The sequence below is a fragment of the Lytechinus pictus genome, chromosome 16 (genome assembly GCF_037042905.1).
Source record: "Lytechinus pictus isolate F3 Inbred chromosome 16, Lp3.0, whole genome shotgun sequence".
Classification (NCBI taxonomy): Eukaryota; Metazoa; Echinodermata; class Echinoidea; order Temnopleuroida; family Toxopneustidae; genus Lytechinus; species Lytechinus pictus.
In genome coordinates this window covers 8,607,505-8,624,700 of record NC_087260.1, presented here as the reverse complement: position 1 = coordinate 8,624,700, position 17,196 = coordinate 8,607,505, and the positions used below count along the sequence as shown (strand labels likewise).

The 17,196-nt window shown below is 37.3% G+C and overlaps 1 protein-coding gene across 1 annotated transcript; it reads right to left on the bottom strand.

Annotated features, from left to right (window-relative positions):
- Positions 1–5,250: 5,250 nt before the first annotated feature.
- Positions 5,251–6,615, bottom strand: LOC135157091 (uncharacterized). Its single transcript, XM_064111593.1, has 2 exons — positions 6,451–6,615; positions 5,251–6,252 (listed from the first exon to the last, which is right to left on the bottom strand). The coding sequence occupies exons 1-2, from the start codon at positions 6,613–6,615 to the stop codon at positions 5,251–5,253; spliced, it is 1,167 nt and encodes a 388-aa protein (XP_063967663.1).
- Positions 6,616–17,196: the final 10,581 nt, after the last annotated feature.

The following is a 17,196-nucleotide window of genomic DNA, read 5'->3' as shown; positions in this document are numbered from 1 at the left end:
ACTAAGTTACCATTTTCTACCCTTGTAGTTCTACGTTGTTTTCAGCTTATCAATGTATCGTCCTTCGTAATTTGATTGTTATAAGAAAACGTCATCCGTATTTCTGAATTCAATTCTGAAAAATATTAAAAGAAACAGGTCGGGAAAAGTTGAAACAAATTTGAAGAAACAAGATTTTTGAAGCTGTATTTTAAGTAGTATTATAGAATCAGATTAGTCGAACATTGTGTCAACAGGCAGAGACAGGCCAATTTGAAAATGTAAATAGGCAGCTTATACTAGCTACAAAAAGTATTTTTTTTAAATACGCAGTTTTCAAAAGGTTTCAACGCTCCAAATATACGTCGCTTTTTCCCCATTTGAGGAGTTTATAGAATTAATGCAATCATTTGACGGCTTAGCACCCGTATTATACAATGTTGTTTGCTTTACAGTGATGGAAAGTTCACCTATTAGCCGGCTATTTTCATCCGATTACGAACTAGTTTTCGCAATTAAAACGGGGACGGATTCCACAACATAGTAAATCTATTGAAAATGCCCGTCAGAAAATCGGAGCTGACGAAAAATTGCAAATATGTCATTTGCCAAGGACGACACTGCTGTTTTGATTCACTGATTTTTGACAAAGACTGCATTGTCATAAAGGGCTTTTGACAATAGACTCTCTACGTTCCAGAAAGCGTCTGTGTAGTAGTTGCAAAAACTTCCTATTACAGGGAAAGTGCTAATTTAATAATAATAATAATTACTTCTTATTAAGCGCTTTTCAAAAGTTACAAAGCGCTTTTTTACAAATGACAAAACAAATACAATCGGTGAAAACTTAAAACAAAACTACACAAAATGAAACACTACTTGCAATATATTAAACATGTTGAAACAAATGAGATTTAAGAATCTTCTTAAACACATCAATAGAAGAACATCGTCTAAGTTTATGGGGTAATCTATTCCAATATTTGGGGGCAAACACAGAAAATGACCTATCACCTACTATTTGTTCGGGGGATGTGAAGAGGGATATGTGATGATGACCGAGTGTTGTACATTGATTGGCGAACTGTTATGAGATCTGACAGGTATGGTGGAGCTTGATCATTGAGACATTTGAATGTGATAGTCAGACACTTATGCTCAATTCGATTTAGTTTTTTTAGGAGCGTGTGCACTTCGGAGTGATGATTTGTCGATTTCAAATTTGGATGAGAAAACTCAGCACTCCGAAGTGCAGTAAATTAACACTCCTTAAAAGGATATTCCAGGCTGGAGATATTTATGTCTCAATAAATAGAGTAAAATTCACAAAGCAAAATGCCGCAAATTTGATCAAAATCGGATAACAAATACAGAGGTTATTGAATTTTAAAGATTTGCATTATTCCGGCGTCAGTCCGGCTCAAAAAAAAAAAAAAAAAAGAGGAAGGGGGGGGGGGGGGCGGAGGGTGTTATACATTCATCGAGCAGCCTCCTGGACCGACCTCAGTCCACTTTAGACGCGTGGACCTATATCGGTATATTGTTGATAATTTCAAAATTATGCTTATCGAAAACTTATAAAATAATTAAAACAGAAATGCAAGCTTTATGCGTTTTCTTCGCTTTCCAACTAAGTATTTTGTTTACGAATAACTTCAATAATCGGGTTTCGACAATAGGCTTTCTTGTACGTGCTTTCACAGGCCTCGAGACCGTGACGTCATGTTATGTTAGAAGCGTTGTGATTCTATTGGTTTGTACACAGAAATAAATGTGATTTTTTCTGCTTTTCAGATTCTGAATCCAATATTTGTTTCAATTTGCAGAACAATGGCACTGAAAACTATGAAGCGCTCAAATGGATGGAAACCTCCAACTCCTCCCTAGATTTTATTTTGTGATTTCTTTGTTTGGCTCTTATTGAGCCTAAATTCCTATATCAAGAAAATGTAATACACATAATTTTAATGCAGATAGAATTGAAAAGCTGCGCCAAATAAGCATAAAAACCATATAAAATATGGTAAAAAGTATTCAAAAGCTTTGGATTTCATCATTTTTTAAGCTTGCAGGACCTGCAGGAAAAGATATTTATGACATTTCTTTGTGATAGAAGGGAAGAAATCAAAATCACCCAGTTTTTTGTGTACAAACCTGTGGAATCACAACGCTTCTAACACAACATGATGTCATGGTCTCGAGGCCGGTGAAACCACGTACAAGGAAGCCTATTTTCGAAGCTCAATAATCAGACAATTGGAGTTATTCTTAAGCAAACTACTCAGCTGGTAAAATGTGATAATGCATAAAGCTTGCAGAACTGTGTTAACTAGTATATAGGCTTTCGATTGGTATACGATTTGTCAATTCACTTTTGGGTCCCGTCTATAAATTTTGTATAGGTCTTTAAAGTGTTCCGTTAAAAAAAAAATTATCACCTCAAATGTAAGGTAAATTTCGTTCAAAATACATGTTTTGTTTCGATTTTGAATGATGTATTTCTTTCCATCATAAAAGACCAAAAAATAGTAGGGGGACATTTGATATTGTGTCCCCTCTATATAATATTTTGGGTAGGGCTGGGATTTCCGTCCATGCCCCCCCCCTCCCTTCTTTCTTTCTTATCCCTCTTAAAGCCCTGGCTCTGCCTTTTAGCTCTTTATTCGTCAACAGTTATCTCTGCTGATTCTTCGATGTTTCTATGGTTACGACACGAGAATTCCCTCCTGACGCGTTAGCTCTTCCTTCGTCAGCTTATCTCTGATTCCTCGACAGTGCTATGGTTACGACACGAGATACCCTCCTTTAAAATAAAAAATATCTTCATCAATAGAATAATTTTGATGCTTATAATGCTCCCTCGCTTTCTTCCTCACTATCAAATTTTGCTCAGTTTCGCGACATACCCTCTTCCATACTGTTACTGACAAGAACACCGAGAAGAAGTTGATTCTTCTGATTTCTTTCGATATGAATTATTGCATTGTTTACTGGTATGTGATTACACGAGCTTTGGGATGTTTCAATGTTGGTAAGACAAAGTGAAGATGTGTGTTGTTTAATATGATGTATAGTTACAAGTATAGATAAGATTGTCCAGAAAAATCGTTTTTTGTTAAATTACATCTGATAAATAAAGGCAGTCAAAGAATTATTGGAGAGGGAGAGAAAAGGTATGGATTTGTTTTACTTTGTTTAGCGTTTTGGTTGTGAATCAATAGCTAAAGTTTGTACTATCTATGATGATGATAGTTCGGAAGAGAACAAACCATCATTGTGTTATTGGTGGGTGAAAATATAATTGATCACGTCGTTAATGAATCGTACAACAAGGGTACACAAAATTATATAAACCTGGAAAATATGGTGATTGGATAGCAAGGAATGTAGTAATAACAATGCCTCCTCTACTCGGTCCAAATATGGCAGAATGGTCCAAGTACAAATTTCGTATTTTTTTCATATTTAGGGTTTTTTATGTCAAAATTTTCAGCAAGCCAACTCTCAGTGCTACTCGGAATTTTAATCTCAAGATACCAGAGTCTATCGGAATCATTTCACTGGCATTTAATCTGGCAAAGGGGTGTATCTGCACATACACCCTATAAATATTTTGTAATTAAGATACTACTATATGAAATAAAAAAATGATTACAATTGAATTTTTTTTTTCAGGCATTGATGACGATGTATGAATACTCATTAATCATGTATATTTAAAATCATTCAAATGTGGGAGTAATTTGCTTCTCTCTTTTTATCTCTGACGATATCAAGATATTGTCACTTCAGTAGACTGTAGAAAATGGAATGAATTCTAGATAAAATTAACCACTGCTGCGTGAGGCTCTATCATAATTTTGTTCAAGGGTAACATTGTCATCATGCTCATAGAATGCTGTACTGTAATGCACCATACAGACGTCCTGAAGACATCAAAAATTGTATCTTTGTAGATTGTTTCATAAATGCTTTTAAAACCTTTCTTTTAAATTCTTAATTTCCGTTATGCGCCTTGTGCGAGCACTCTAGAGATTGAGTGGATTTGTCGCTTTTTAAGTCACATGTATTATTATTTTTATTAAACAAATATAAAAGTCAGAGTATTTTTACTTCGTACTGATTCGCACTGATTATATAAATTAATCTCAGTTTAAGGGTTTTAGTCAGAAAATGTTAAATTTTAAAAAGTCTTTATTTAAATTTGATAAAATTGGATAGAGTGTTCGTTTTTCCATAATGAAGAAATTAATGATAAGTACTGGGTATTTGTAGTACCTGTAGGAAATAAAAAAAAAATCCTGTTTTTAAACCTGTTCTTTTTTAGAAATTAGAAAAAAGGAGAAAATACATGAAAACAACAGTTTTATTTGAAAAGCTATCGATAAATTGCAGCAATATTCGTGTGAATAAGGGGTACACCCACTAACAACTAATAAGTAGCATTTGCAAAGTTACCTTTCTAAACTTCGGATTTTCATTTTTTTTATATAAATGTTTTGTAGTATTTCTGGTTTTCATCATAATATTATGGTAAATAAACTTCTATTTCTTAATTTAAAGTTTTCCAACAGTATATGGTTAAAGGGTCCAGTCCACTTGTGTGGTATACTCCTTTAAATAAGGAGGCGTGAGGGGCTCTAAAAGTGCCTTACTGGCCACCTTACGTTTGTTGGAGTCGCTCTCAGGATAGGCCTAACCCAATGTTACTATAGTCATCTACCCAACAGCACTTTTACGAACCATTACACAGCGATTTTGTAGAAACCATGAAGAGTGTCATTCCGGTGGCAGAATTTGTTTTCAGCTTTTCACTTCTATTATTTTCAGGTAAGTTTTAGATTTTAGAATCAAGAAAATTGTGGCTTATCATTATATTTGTGATAAAATCCCACACCTTGATAATCCCATACGGTATGAGAATGTTTGATTTAAGTTATGATAAAAAATAAATAAAAAATGATATATCCAATCCTCTAATTTTAATTTGATTATATACCGACCCCTTCAATTACATATACTGTCATAAATAATCAAATTTCGAATATTGATAAATATTAGTTTAAAACTTTAAGTTAGTATCATATACTTCAAAAGCACGATCTGTCCGGGTGTTGCCAGAGTTAAAAATGCAATTGCTTTTTTTTAACTCTTTAGTATATGTAACTCTTTAGTATATGCTTTAGTATATGTAATTGAAGGGGTCCAGAGGAATCCCTTTCATAGACTTACAATGCCTCATAACTTTGTGTAGTTTAGCATACACCAACTTCAATCGAGGAATTGGTTTGAGTTGCCATGAGCTGCATGGAGTTGGAGAGATGAGAGAGGCTTGCTTGAGTGGGAGAGATTATAGAGGCTTGGATAGTTGACAGAAGATTCGTTTGAGTTAGTGAGATGAGAGAGATTTGAATAGTTGAAACAAGGCTGGCTTGAGTTTGAGAGATGAGAGAGGCTGGCTTGAGTTGGAGAGATGGGAGAGGCGTGAATAGTTGAGAGAGGCTGGCTTGAGTTGGAGAGATGAGAGAGGCTGGCTTGAGTTTGAGAAAGACTTGAATAGTTGAGAGAAGGCTGGCTTGAGTTTGAGAAATGAGAGAGGCTTGAATAGTTGAGAGATAAGAGAGGCTTGAGTAGTTGAGAGAAGGCTGGCTTGAGTTGGAGAGATGAGAGAGGCTTGAGAAGTTGAGAGAAGGCTGGCTTGAGTTGGAGAGATGAGAGAGGCTTGAGTAGTTGAGAGAAGGCTGGCTTGAGTTGGAAAGATGAGAGAGGCTTGGATAGTTGAGAGAAGGCTGGCTTGAGTTGGAGAGTTGGGAGAGGCTTGAATAGTTGAGAGAAGGCTGGTTTGAGTTGGAGAGATAAGAGAGGGTTGAATAGTTGAGAGAAGGCTGGCGAGAGTTGGAGAGATGAGAGAAGCTTGAGTAGTTGAGAGAAGGCTGGCTTGAGTTGGATAGATGGGAGAGGCTTGAAAAGTTGAGAGAAGGCTGGCTTGAGTTGGAGAGATAAGAGAGGGTTGAATAGTTGAGAAAAGGCTGGCGAGAGATGGAGAGATGAGAGAAGCTTGAGTAGTTGAGAGAAGGCTGGCTTGAGTTGGATAGATGGGAGAGGCTTGAATAGTTGAGAGAAGGCTGACTTGAGTTGGAGAGATGAGAGAGGCTTGAGTAGTTGAGAGAAGGCTGGCTTGAGTTGGAAAGATGAGAGAGGCTTGGATAGTTGAGAGAAGGCTGGCTTGAGTTGGAGAGTTGGGAGAGGCTTGTATAGTTGAGAGAAGGCTGGCTTGAGTTAAAGAGATTAGAGAGGCTTGAGTAGTTGAGAGGAGGCAGGCTTGAGTTGAAGAGATGAGAGAGGCTTGAGTATATAGTATAGAGAAGGCTTGCTTGAGTGAGAGAGATAAGAGAGGCTTGAGTAGTTGAGAGAAGGCTGGATTGAGTTGGAGAGATTAGAGAGGCTTGGATAATTAAGAAAAAGGCAGGCTTGAGTTGAAGATGAGAGCGGCTTGACTATTTGAGAGAGGGCTGGCTTGAGTTTAAGAGGTGGATGAGGCTTTAGTAGTTGAAAGAAGGCTGGCTTGAGTTGGAGAGATGAGAGAGGCTTGGATAGTTGAGATAAGGCTGGCATGAGTTTGGGAGGTGAGCTCATGGAGGCTAGCTTGAGTCGGCGAGTGGAGTAGTACAGCAGGAGTATCAAAGAAGATTGCTGCCCGTCCTCAGTGTTAAGTAATTTTGTGTTTATTGAAGTGAGTACAAACGCAATGGGTTGAGTTGATAAACAAAGTATGTCCAGATCATATTTAGAATAAAGGAATTTTCTATTATTTTAGTGATGGAAAGTATTGCCTTGGTATCTGGAGAAAACAAGACATGCAGCGATACCTTTGAACTCAACTACACCATACCCATGTTTGAAATATGTCGAGCAAAGCCCGGTAAACATGGCCGGTTGATGCCCACTATCCCGAAAATCATCCCCTCTCCGGTTTCATCAGGACTTGGATGCCGGATCCAAACCCGTAGCCGACTGTCAGGGCAACGTGTATGTCGCCACCCGGGTAAGAAAATCACTATCCAGTTTGAATGGGGAAGTTCACCCTGAAGAATCTTTTTAAATATAAAATACCGGTAATATCAAAATTGGTGAAGGTTTGAGGAAAATTCCTTGAAGATTAAGAAATTAATTAGAATTTAAAGTTTTTGATACGACCATACGCTCTGTAATACGTTATAATATAAAATGCTTCAATTTCAACATTTTAATGGTTCATGATGACTAAACATTTGTTTCTCTCAGGAGCGGGTGTGAAACGTTTTATCTGTTTTCATCCTGAAAGTATAGTCAATAATAAACATTTTAAATATTTTTTGAGAAAGAGACATTTCATTGATTTTACTTGATTTTACGCCATTATATATGGGGAAGTTGCTTGCATATGACATCACAGATAAAAACTTGTAATTTTTAATCACTTTTTTAATCTTTAGAGGATTTTTCTCCAGCATTCACTAGTAGTTTTTCTGATTATTGCCTTCTGTTATTCTTACAATAAACTTTTCGTCAGGGTGAAATTTTCCCTTAAAGGTCAAGTCCACCCCAGAAAAATGATGATTTGAATGAATAGAGAAAAATCAAACTAGCAAAACGCAAAAAAAAATCATCAAAATTGGATGTAAAACAAGAAAGTTATGACATTTTAAAGTTTCGCTTATTTTTCACAAAAGAGTTATATGCACATCTCAGTGACATTCAAATGAGACAGTCGATGATGTCCATCACTCACTATTTCTTTTGTTTTTTATTGTTTGAATTATACAATATTTCATTTTTTACAGATTTGACAATAAGGACCAACTTGACTGAACCATATTAAAACAATGCTAATTCCAGTTGTTCTGGAGGAATTAATCTATGTTACACTTGACAATGAGGAGAAAATTAGAATATTTCATATTTCATATAATGAAATACAAAATAAATAGTGAGTGGATGACGTCACCAGTCTTCTCATTTGCATACCCACCAGGATGTGCATATAATTGTTTTGTGAAATTAAGTGAAACTTTAAAATGTCATAACTTTCTTATTTTACATCCGATTTTGATGAAATTTTCAGTGTTATAATTTTTATGCTTATTGGATTTTTCTCTTTTTATTCAAATCAACTATTTTTTGGGGTGGACTTGTCCTTTAAGGTTGATTTTTTGTAATCGCAGAAATAAATGTTACAAAAAAATCCTCTATTTTTTTATCAGACTGTGACAGTATTCCGTGTGGGAGTGGATGGTGTGAGGAGACAATGTTTGGCTTCAAATGTCACAGACCAGAAGAGATAGTCGGTACGTTCACGTGTTGCACTATTTTAAAAGATGATTTAGCTCGGACTATCGTCAACACCGTGCACACTATCATTGACCCCATACCATAGTTTTTCCTGTTTACACGAACCAAAATATCTGCCTCACTCACTCTGCGGAAAAAATAAGGCATTTTCGCGATCACTACGCATATGCTTCCTATAACGCCGAGAATCTTTTGTCAAAAGCACTTCAACGACAAAATAGCTTTTGTCGAAAACATGTGAATCAAAACAGAAGTGTCTTCCTGGATTTTGGACAAACAACGTATTCGCAATTTTCCGTCCGAATCGTCGGACGATCAGCTGCCCCTGTCCAACAACTTTCGACGAAAACCTCTCAGCCGTCCATTGTGATTCGTCTTACATATTCAAAGGAATTGGTGCGTTGTAGAAAGCGTCTACGAAGTGATCGCGAAAAATGTTGCTAGCCGCTCTCACACAAAATTCTTTAACCCGGACTAATATATAAGGGTATCTATTTTTCATCTCTGCCCTGAATCCGTTCTGGCTAGGACATGCACGACGCCACGGACCTTCGTTTGGCCGGAATTCTGTTCCCAAGAGACTCACACTTTTTATGCCATAGACCGCGATTACACGATTATTCCTGCTTGTTTGGGAGGCCAAAGAATTACTTTAAAGGGGCTAGCGATCAGAACGCAGTGACCCCCCTTCTTTAACTGGGGGCTATCTTGCCATTTAACCCCTTATACAAAAAGAGGAAAATTCGGCTCGTGAGAAGGTGGTGGTGGTGATGATGATGATAATAGTAATAATGATAATAATAACAATAATAATAATAATGATAATAATAATGATAATGATGATGATGATGATAACAATAATAATAATAATGAGCAACAATGCAATTATTATCGCAAGTATTAATAATTATGATATTAATATCAATATTCTTGATATTCTTAAAAACAATAATGAAGTTAACAATACATTTTTATTGTTTATGCGCGTTTCAGAAAGCCTTTTCCTTGCTTATTTTTAATGCATGCCCCATTTCCATTAATTTTTGCTTCAACTATATTACCATAATTATGTGCCAAATATTATCTTACTATTGCCACTGTTTGTGTGGGTTATATTCTGTTGATACCTTTGTTTTGTCTTGTTGTTATTTATGTTTTCGATGTCTATATAAAATTTTGTCCTCATTGTGTTCTTTTTAATGTATTTGGAAATAATACTTGAATTGAGAATTATATTCGTAATGTTGATGATGATAATGTTATAATCACAATTGTTATTCTATATAAAGTAAGCAGTGGCACTTCACCGTCGTCCTCCCCAAATGCGTCAATTTCTGTAGAAGAACAAACCACCAACGTACCAACAAACGGTCAACCAAGTAAGTCAAGCTTGTATAATATCATTAAGATAATGATATATAGCAAATGATATCAATACTGATGATGGTCATATTCCACTACTATTACTACTACTACTACTACTACTACTACACAACAAAAACTGTGGTGTTAACCGGTGTACATAGAGGACCACACCAGTTATTTTACTCCGGTTTTAAATTGATGGTCTTAGTTTAACACCTATAGGTGTTATTACAACACCTTTGGTTGTTACATTTACACTCTTTGGTGTTATGTTCAATCTCTAGGCAGGGACCTGGGAACGATTTTTTCAGTGGGGGTGCTGAAATCTCTCCTCAAAGGGGGTGGGGAGGAGACACAATTGAGTTTTCCATAATTAAACACACACACCTCTAAGGGCACCACACACACATCCACCAACCCCCCCCCCCCCCACACACACACACACACATATATATATATATATATATATATATATATAGTCAAATGATCTGCTCGGAGATTATAAATAGGTTCAAACAAAGAAAAGTATAAAAACTCCGTGGACAGTAATATTTTAACGAATTTTCGCCCATAGGGCTTTGTCAAGTTATGACAAATTTATTAGATTGCGTCAAAATAATGCATCATAAAAATGCGCGGTATCCAAGCAGTGAGCAAAAGCGCACAAAGGATGACGAAAAGGATACGTCATAAAGGGGAAACGAAAGAAGACAGTAGGAGAAGTAGATAGAGAGAAAATGAGAGAGAGCGCGTGAGAGAAAGAAGAAGAGAGAGTGGGTGAGAAGGAGGGAGATAAGGAAGAAAGAAAAAAAGAAAAAAAAGAAGAAAAAAGAAAAGGAAAGAGAACAGGAAAGAAAGACAAGGAAGAGAAGGTAAAAGAAAAATAAAAAAAGAAGAAAACAAATATCCACGTCAAACGAAATGAGTGGAAAGAAACATTGAGAGAGAAAGAAAGAAAGAGCGGGTGAGAAGGAGGGAGATAGGGGAGAAAGAAAGAAAAAAGAGCAGGAAAAAGAAAAGGAAAGAAAGGAAGAGTGGGTAAAAGAAAAATAAAAAGAAAGAAAAAGAAGAAGAAAAGAAATATCTACGTCAGACGAAATGAGTGGAAAGAAACATCGAGTCCATTGGGTTGGAGACATCCAAGGCGATGGATAATCTTCTCTTCCAAAAGCTTTCTGTCCTCATCACTTCCTTTGCAAGATAGAATTCCGAAGATCTTCATATCATCTATGGTGTGTCCAGGCAAATTGAAGTGACGGGCCACAGGAAGACCTTGAGTGTTGAGTCTAACGGACCTTAGGTGTTCAGTAGCTCTGTCGGCCATCCTACGCTTGGTTTCCCCGATATAGATCAAGTCACAGCGAGAGCAGACGATGGCATAAATCAGGTTGGTGGTGGTACAGGTAAAATCTTCCCTTATTTCCCACGTGCCATTCGGCCCCTTCAGCAAAGTGCAATCACATATACACATAAATACATACATATATATGACAATCCCTTCTTAGCTTTCTTCTTATAGAAGAACATAGATATATAATTAGATAACTCGAGCGCGAAGCGCGAGCTATTTTTTTTTTTGGGGGGGGGAAATTTCTTGTTTTTTGTCCTGAAAAATTGAAGAATTTGAGCAATGTTTGTGGTCCTGAACAAGATGCGTATGTAACAAATAATAACTGCGAACGTGATCAGTGCGAGCAGATATTTTTTATATCCGCTTTGGTCTGATCGAAAGGGAAGTGTTAAATGACTGTTTGCAGTTACCCATTAAGACGATACATATATCAACAATCAAATAATGCGATCGCGAAGCGCGAGCTGAAAATTGACATTCCGACCTAAATACTGGACATTCTAAGCACTTTTTGCAATCATGAACAGGATAGGTGTATAACTATACAATTGATGCGAGCGCGAAGCACGAGCGGAAACAAAATTGAGATTTCAGACCAAAAAACGAGACATTCTAAGCACTTTTCTAATAATGAAGAGGATAGGTATATAACTATACAATTGATGCGAGCGCGAAGCGCGAGCGGAAATAAAAATGATATTTCAAACCTAAAAACAGGGCATCTTAAGCACTTTTCTAATCATGAACAGGATAGGTATATATAACTATACAATTGATGCGAGCGCGAAGCGCGAGCGGAAACAAAATTGAGATTTCAGACCAAAAAGCGAGACATTCTAAGCACTTTTCTAATAATGAAGAGGATAGGTATATAACTATACAATTGATGCGAGCGCGAAGCGCGAGCGGAAATAAAAATGAGATGTCAGACCTAAAAACAGGACATCTTAAGCACTTTTCTAATCATGAACAGGATAGGTATATAACTATATAATTGATGCGAGCGCAAAGCGCGAGCGGAAACAAAATTGAGATTTCAGACCTATAATTGGGACATTCTATTCATGTTTTGTAAATCAAGAACATGATGGTTAATTGGATATATACTTACATTAATAATGTGAGCGCGAAGCGCGAGCAGAAAATTTTTGATTTTCTGAAATAACTGAAATAACTGAAACTCCACACTGAATGTAATATGGTTTGAACAGATAGAGAAAAATCAGACGAACATAAGAATAAAAATTTGATCAAAATCCGACAAGGAATACCAAAGTTATTGCATTTTAAAGATTAGCAATTTTTTTTTTAGCATTATTCCGGTGAAACAGTTTTAAGCATGTCTTCATTAATATTCAATGAGCAAACTGATGATGTCATATCCCCACTTGTTATTTTCTATTTTATTATACAAATTAGGTTTATTTAATATTTTCCCTTCAAGAACCAAAAGCAGTTGAATTGACAACTGATTTAGTCCATTAGATATTCTTTGCTGCAACTTATTTCATTATAAGGGAGACATATCATTCACACTGGTATGAAAAAATGAAACAATTTTGATTCCATGTAATAACACAAGAAACAGGAAGTGGGGATGTGACATCTTCAACCCACATGGGCGGAAATCCCAGAGGGGACAGGGGAACAGGGGAACGTGTCCCCCCTACCAAAAAAGTAGGGGGACACAATATCAAATGTCCCCCTACTATTTTTGGTCTTTCATAAAGAAAATTACATCACTTCACAATCGAAATAATACCTTTTGGACTAAATGACCTTACATTTTGGGTGAAAAACTTTTTTTTTTTTGCTTGTCAAATTTTCCAGGCCCTGGTCCCCCTACCTTTGGGGACAGATTTCCGCACATGTCAACCCACCTATTAAATATTCAAGACGACATGCATATCACAATTTTTTTATAAAATATTGCTAAACTTTAAAATTAAATAACTTAACTATTTGTTATCAGATTTTCATAAAATTGTATTTGATATAAATATTTTAAGCCCGGAGTAGCCCCAAAACACGCTGCGTATCTGAATAATCATGCGTGCGCGTGTTTAGAGTTAGACCTAGTATCTGGGCATTGTAAATATTTTTTTTATTATAAAAATCAATAATGCGAGCGCGAAGCGCGAGCAGAAAATATTTGATATTCCGATCTCAAAAAGGGTGAATTTAAACACTATTTTAAGTACTTTGTCGGAAAATTTTGAAGGGGGGGGGGGGGGTTTCTACAAAACGTCGTTCATTCTGATTACATTTCTGTAATTTATCATACCTACCACTAGCTTTCCAGGAGGTGCTGCCTATGGAAAATAACACATGCAGCACCCCCAAATTTTGGGGGTGCTTCACCCCCCAGCACCTGCGCTTCCAAGGGCCACGTGGCAGGGCGAAAAAGACTGTGAAATTTGATTTCTATTGTCTGACTTGTTATTGTTTATACAAAACACGGGCGGTCGGACGCGCGCACACTTGATTCGACATAAACCTCACGGAAGTTTCAACTCCAACCACACCCATGTCCCTCCCTACTATCGAGTAGGTTATCACGTATCGCGCGCGACCACGTCTGTATCGGAGTGCCGGAGCTTGATTGAGTCGCGTTATAGGAATATGTGAAAGACTATATATGTAAATGATTTTCGATTATTGGATGTGATATGTCCATTATAACATATATAAAAAATACAAAGGGAACCTGATTTCGTGGGGGTGCTGCCTATGGAAAATAATACACGCAGCACCCCCGGGAAAATTTCTGGGGGTGCTTCAGCACCCCCAGCACCCCCGCTTCCCAGGTCCCTGTCTCTAGGGTGTAATTTTAACACCTCGGGGTGTGGTCCTCTATTAACACCAACTGGTGTCAGTTTTAACACCACTGTTTTTACAGTGTACTACTACTACTACTACATAATAATAATAGTGATAATAGTGGTAATAAATGTGATAAAAAGAAAGAAAAGGTTTTCACTTCAAAATAAAGTGATTTGGGGGTAGATTTCTGCTTTCTAGAATTGATTTGGGGTGTTGCCTGTAGTGCAGTGAATAACAAACGCAGCACCCCCGCATCCCAGGCCCATGCTTCATACCCCCCCCCCGACACACAAACAGTGATTATTTTGTTTAACACTCTTGCAGCTGCCTGCCCTACCGATTGGCTTTTCTTCGGAAACAAGTGCTTTCGTTTGCTGTCGATAATCACACCATGGCGAGATTCCAAAAAGGCATGTGAACATACATCTCTGCCGGAATCATCCTCGATGCTTTTACCGGAAAGCCAAGAAGAAGCGGAAGAAATTGTCGGACAATTTCCAGGTTCGGGTCGTTCTAAGATGATCTGGATCAACTGTCTTTACAAGAAATCCCGAGGAGACTGGATATGTGAAAAGGATTCCGATGGGACACATTCTTCTTACAGAAGTAAGCATGGGGGAAAACCAAGAAATTATTTTTTTCTATACCTAAAGTCAGTTCGGTTCAGTTCATTTATTTTCCATTAAAGACTCAATCAAAATAAATACATACAAAATTCATGAAAATAAATCGGAAGGACCACAAGAAAAGCATAGCTTGCGAGGATGGGGCCCTGTGAACTGAACTAAGCAAGATCTTGGATCTCGTCATGTCTACGTCTTTTTAGAGTCAATTCATTTCCGATGGTATACAGCGTAAAGGAATATTTCTTTTTTGAGAGTTCATAGAGAGGTCCTTTGGATGTGGCGGGGGGCTGCACGTCACTTGCCCTCTTTGCCAATAGTGTAATGAATCAAAATTCTTGAGGGGCCAGACATGGCGTATGGGAAAAAAATCTGCCAACAGTTGTGAGGGAGCGAAGCAAGAAGGAAGATTCTCTACCTTGAAAAAAAAACCTTCCGAAATTTGTGATAGATCTTTACATGAGATCTAATTTCTTCTCCTTTATTACCTTGGTCGATTTTTTTTTTTTTGGGGGGGGGGGGGGTGGGGAGTCCGTAGCCACATACCCTCATCTTTACCTCAGTGACCTGTGCCCCGGATCATTCATCAATGCTATAAAGCAATTTTATTAACAAAGGGACTGAATATCTCTTTTGTAAATGCATTTCAATTTGTGGACGATGGAGTTGATCAACCCTTCATTTCCCTCTTTTTTTATAACATATGGCAAATGCACTCAAATTTTGGAAGCATAGTATTGATGCTTACCTAAGTCGTGCCGTGGTAGGCCTAATTAGTCACGAGTCTCCCTCCTCTAAAACCACGTAATCTATACATTACAGAAATTATGAGTGTATGCCATTATAAAAATACCATATTCATCATAGGCATGCTCCGATGTAGTAACACTATCAAATGCATCAGAATACGAAACTGTTCACAAGAGTATTAATAGCTTGAAGATCTTAGTTTTCATATTTTTTTTCAGATTGGGGCGTTGGAGAACCGAAAGAGAGCTACGGTGTTCATGCTTATATGATTAATGAGACTAACCCTGATGGCGAATACGAAGTGAAATGGAAGGTCTACCCTCCAAATTCTTTTATCATCAACCCTCAAACATTGTGTCAGATAATTCTGTGAACAGAATTGGTCAGGTATAATTAAAGATCTTGGATCCGAAATCTTGTCATCTCATCATCTCTCTCACGAGACGTAGACATGACGAGATCCGAGATCTCGTCAACTCATCATCTCTCCCACAAGATGCAGACATGACGAGATCCAAGATCTCATCATCTCATCTTTTTCCCTAGGAGATGTAGACATGATGAGATGATAATCTATAAATCTGGGTAGGACTTTTTAGCTTCCATACTTATCTGTGGTGGTACGGAAAGATGAAAAGGCCGAAAAGACGTAGGAAAAACGATGTCGCCGGACAGGGTGCGGGGTAGGGAGAGGGGGTGGGGAGGGGGTAGGAATGACAAACCCATTTCCGGACTAGAATCACCATGGTGAAAAATTGCTAAAATAATATCGCTGCTAAAGAAGGGGGTAGACTGAATCTTGCCACCTAGTGACCAATCTCGCTATTACCCACGGTTTCCAAATTATTAGAACGAATTGTACAACGCCAACTGGTCAAATATCTAAATGAAAATAATATTCTTACTATACATCTGGTGATAGAGCAAACCACTCCACAAATACTACATTCCGGACTTTCGCATTTACAACGGGGAAACTCTCTACAACGCACACATTCCTTTTTTTTATTTGAAAATGCAAGTCAAATCACAATGGAGAGCTGAGAGGCTTTTTGTCGAAAGTTGGTGGACCGGGACAGCATCGGAATTTCTTGACTCTGGACAACGACATATTTGCAATTGTTCATCCGGTGCAAATCTTGGGATGATCTGCTCTCCCAGTCCACCAACTTTCGACAAAAGCCTCTCAGATCTCCATTGTGATTTTAATTGCATTTTAAAAGAAACCGATGCGTTGTAGAGAGTTTCCCCGTAGTAAATGCGAAAACTCCCTATTGATACAAGTTATGGATGACAGGCTAATTTTTTTTGACAATGGGTACTACACAGAGTTGTTTCAGTTGATCTAGAGAAAGCCTTTGACTTGGTCAGCCATGAAATTCAATTGTGTAAACTCAAGTCTCACGTTGATATAAATGCGAAATCTTGGGAATGGTTTCACAATTTTTTTTAAATTAAAACATTGTTACAATGATTGATGGATCACTGCCTTCTGAAATACCCATCTCTAATGGGGGTGCCACAAGGATCCAACTTGGGTCCAGTCCTTTTCCTTGTTTTTATAAATGACTTACCTATATGTTTCAATAAATCATCAGTACACCTTTACACAGATGATACTGTACTTTACTACTCTAATAAAGGTCACATTTGTATTACACTCATTTTTATTTCAAATAGTATGGTAACCGTACCATATATCCACGATAATATACATGTAGTGGCAACTAAACATTGGCTTTACAGACCTTTTCATGAAAAAGGTGTTTACTGCAACTACTCTCAGTTATCTTTAATAAGCGATCCACCTATCACTGATCAGCATATTAATCATTTGATCACTCGAACAGCCTAACAATTGAACAATCAGATTATCAATGAATCAACCAACCGTCGATACATTAATATACACAAATCAACCAACCAGTCAGTCAGTTAGTTAATGAGTCAACAATCCTCATGGGTGTCGACCAC

Excerpts from the sequence above, each read along its gene's own strand:
- LOC135157091 (XM_064111593.1), bottom strand. The coding sequence starts at position 6,615 with ATGAGCTCACCTCCCAAACTCATGCCAGCCTTATCTCAACTATCCAAG. Across the intron at positions 6,253-6,450 it reads CGCTCTCATCTTCAACTCAA|CCAGCCTTCTCTCAACTATA; the intron begins GCCTGCCTTTTT and ends CTTTAACTCAAG.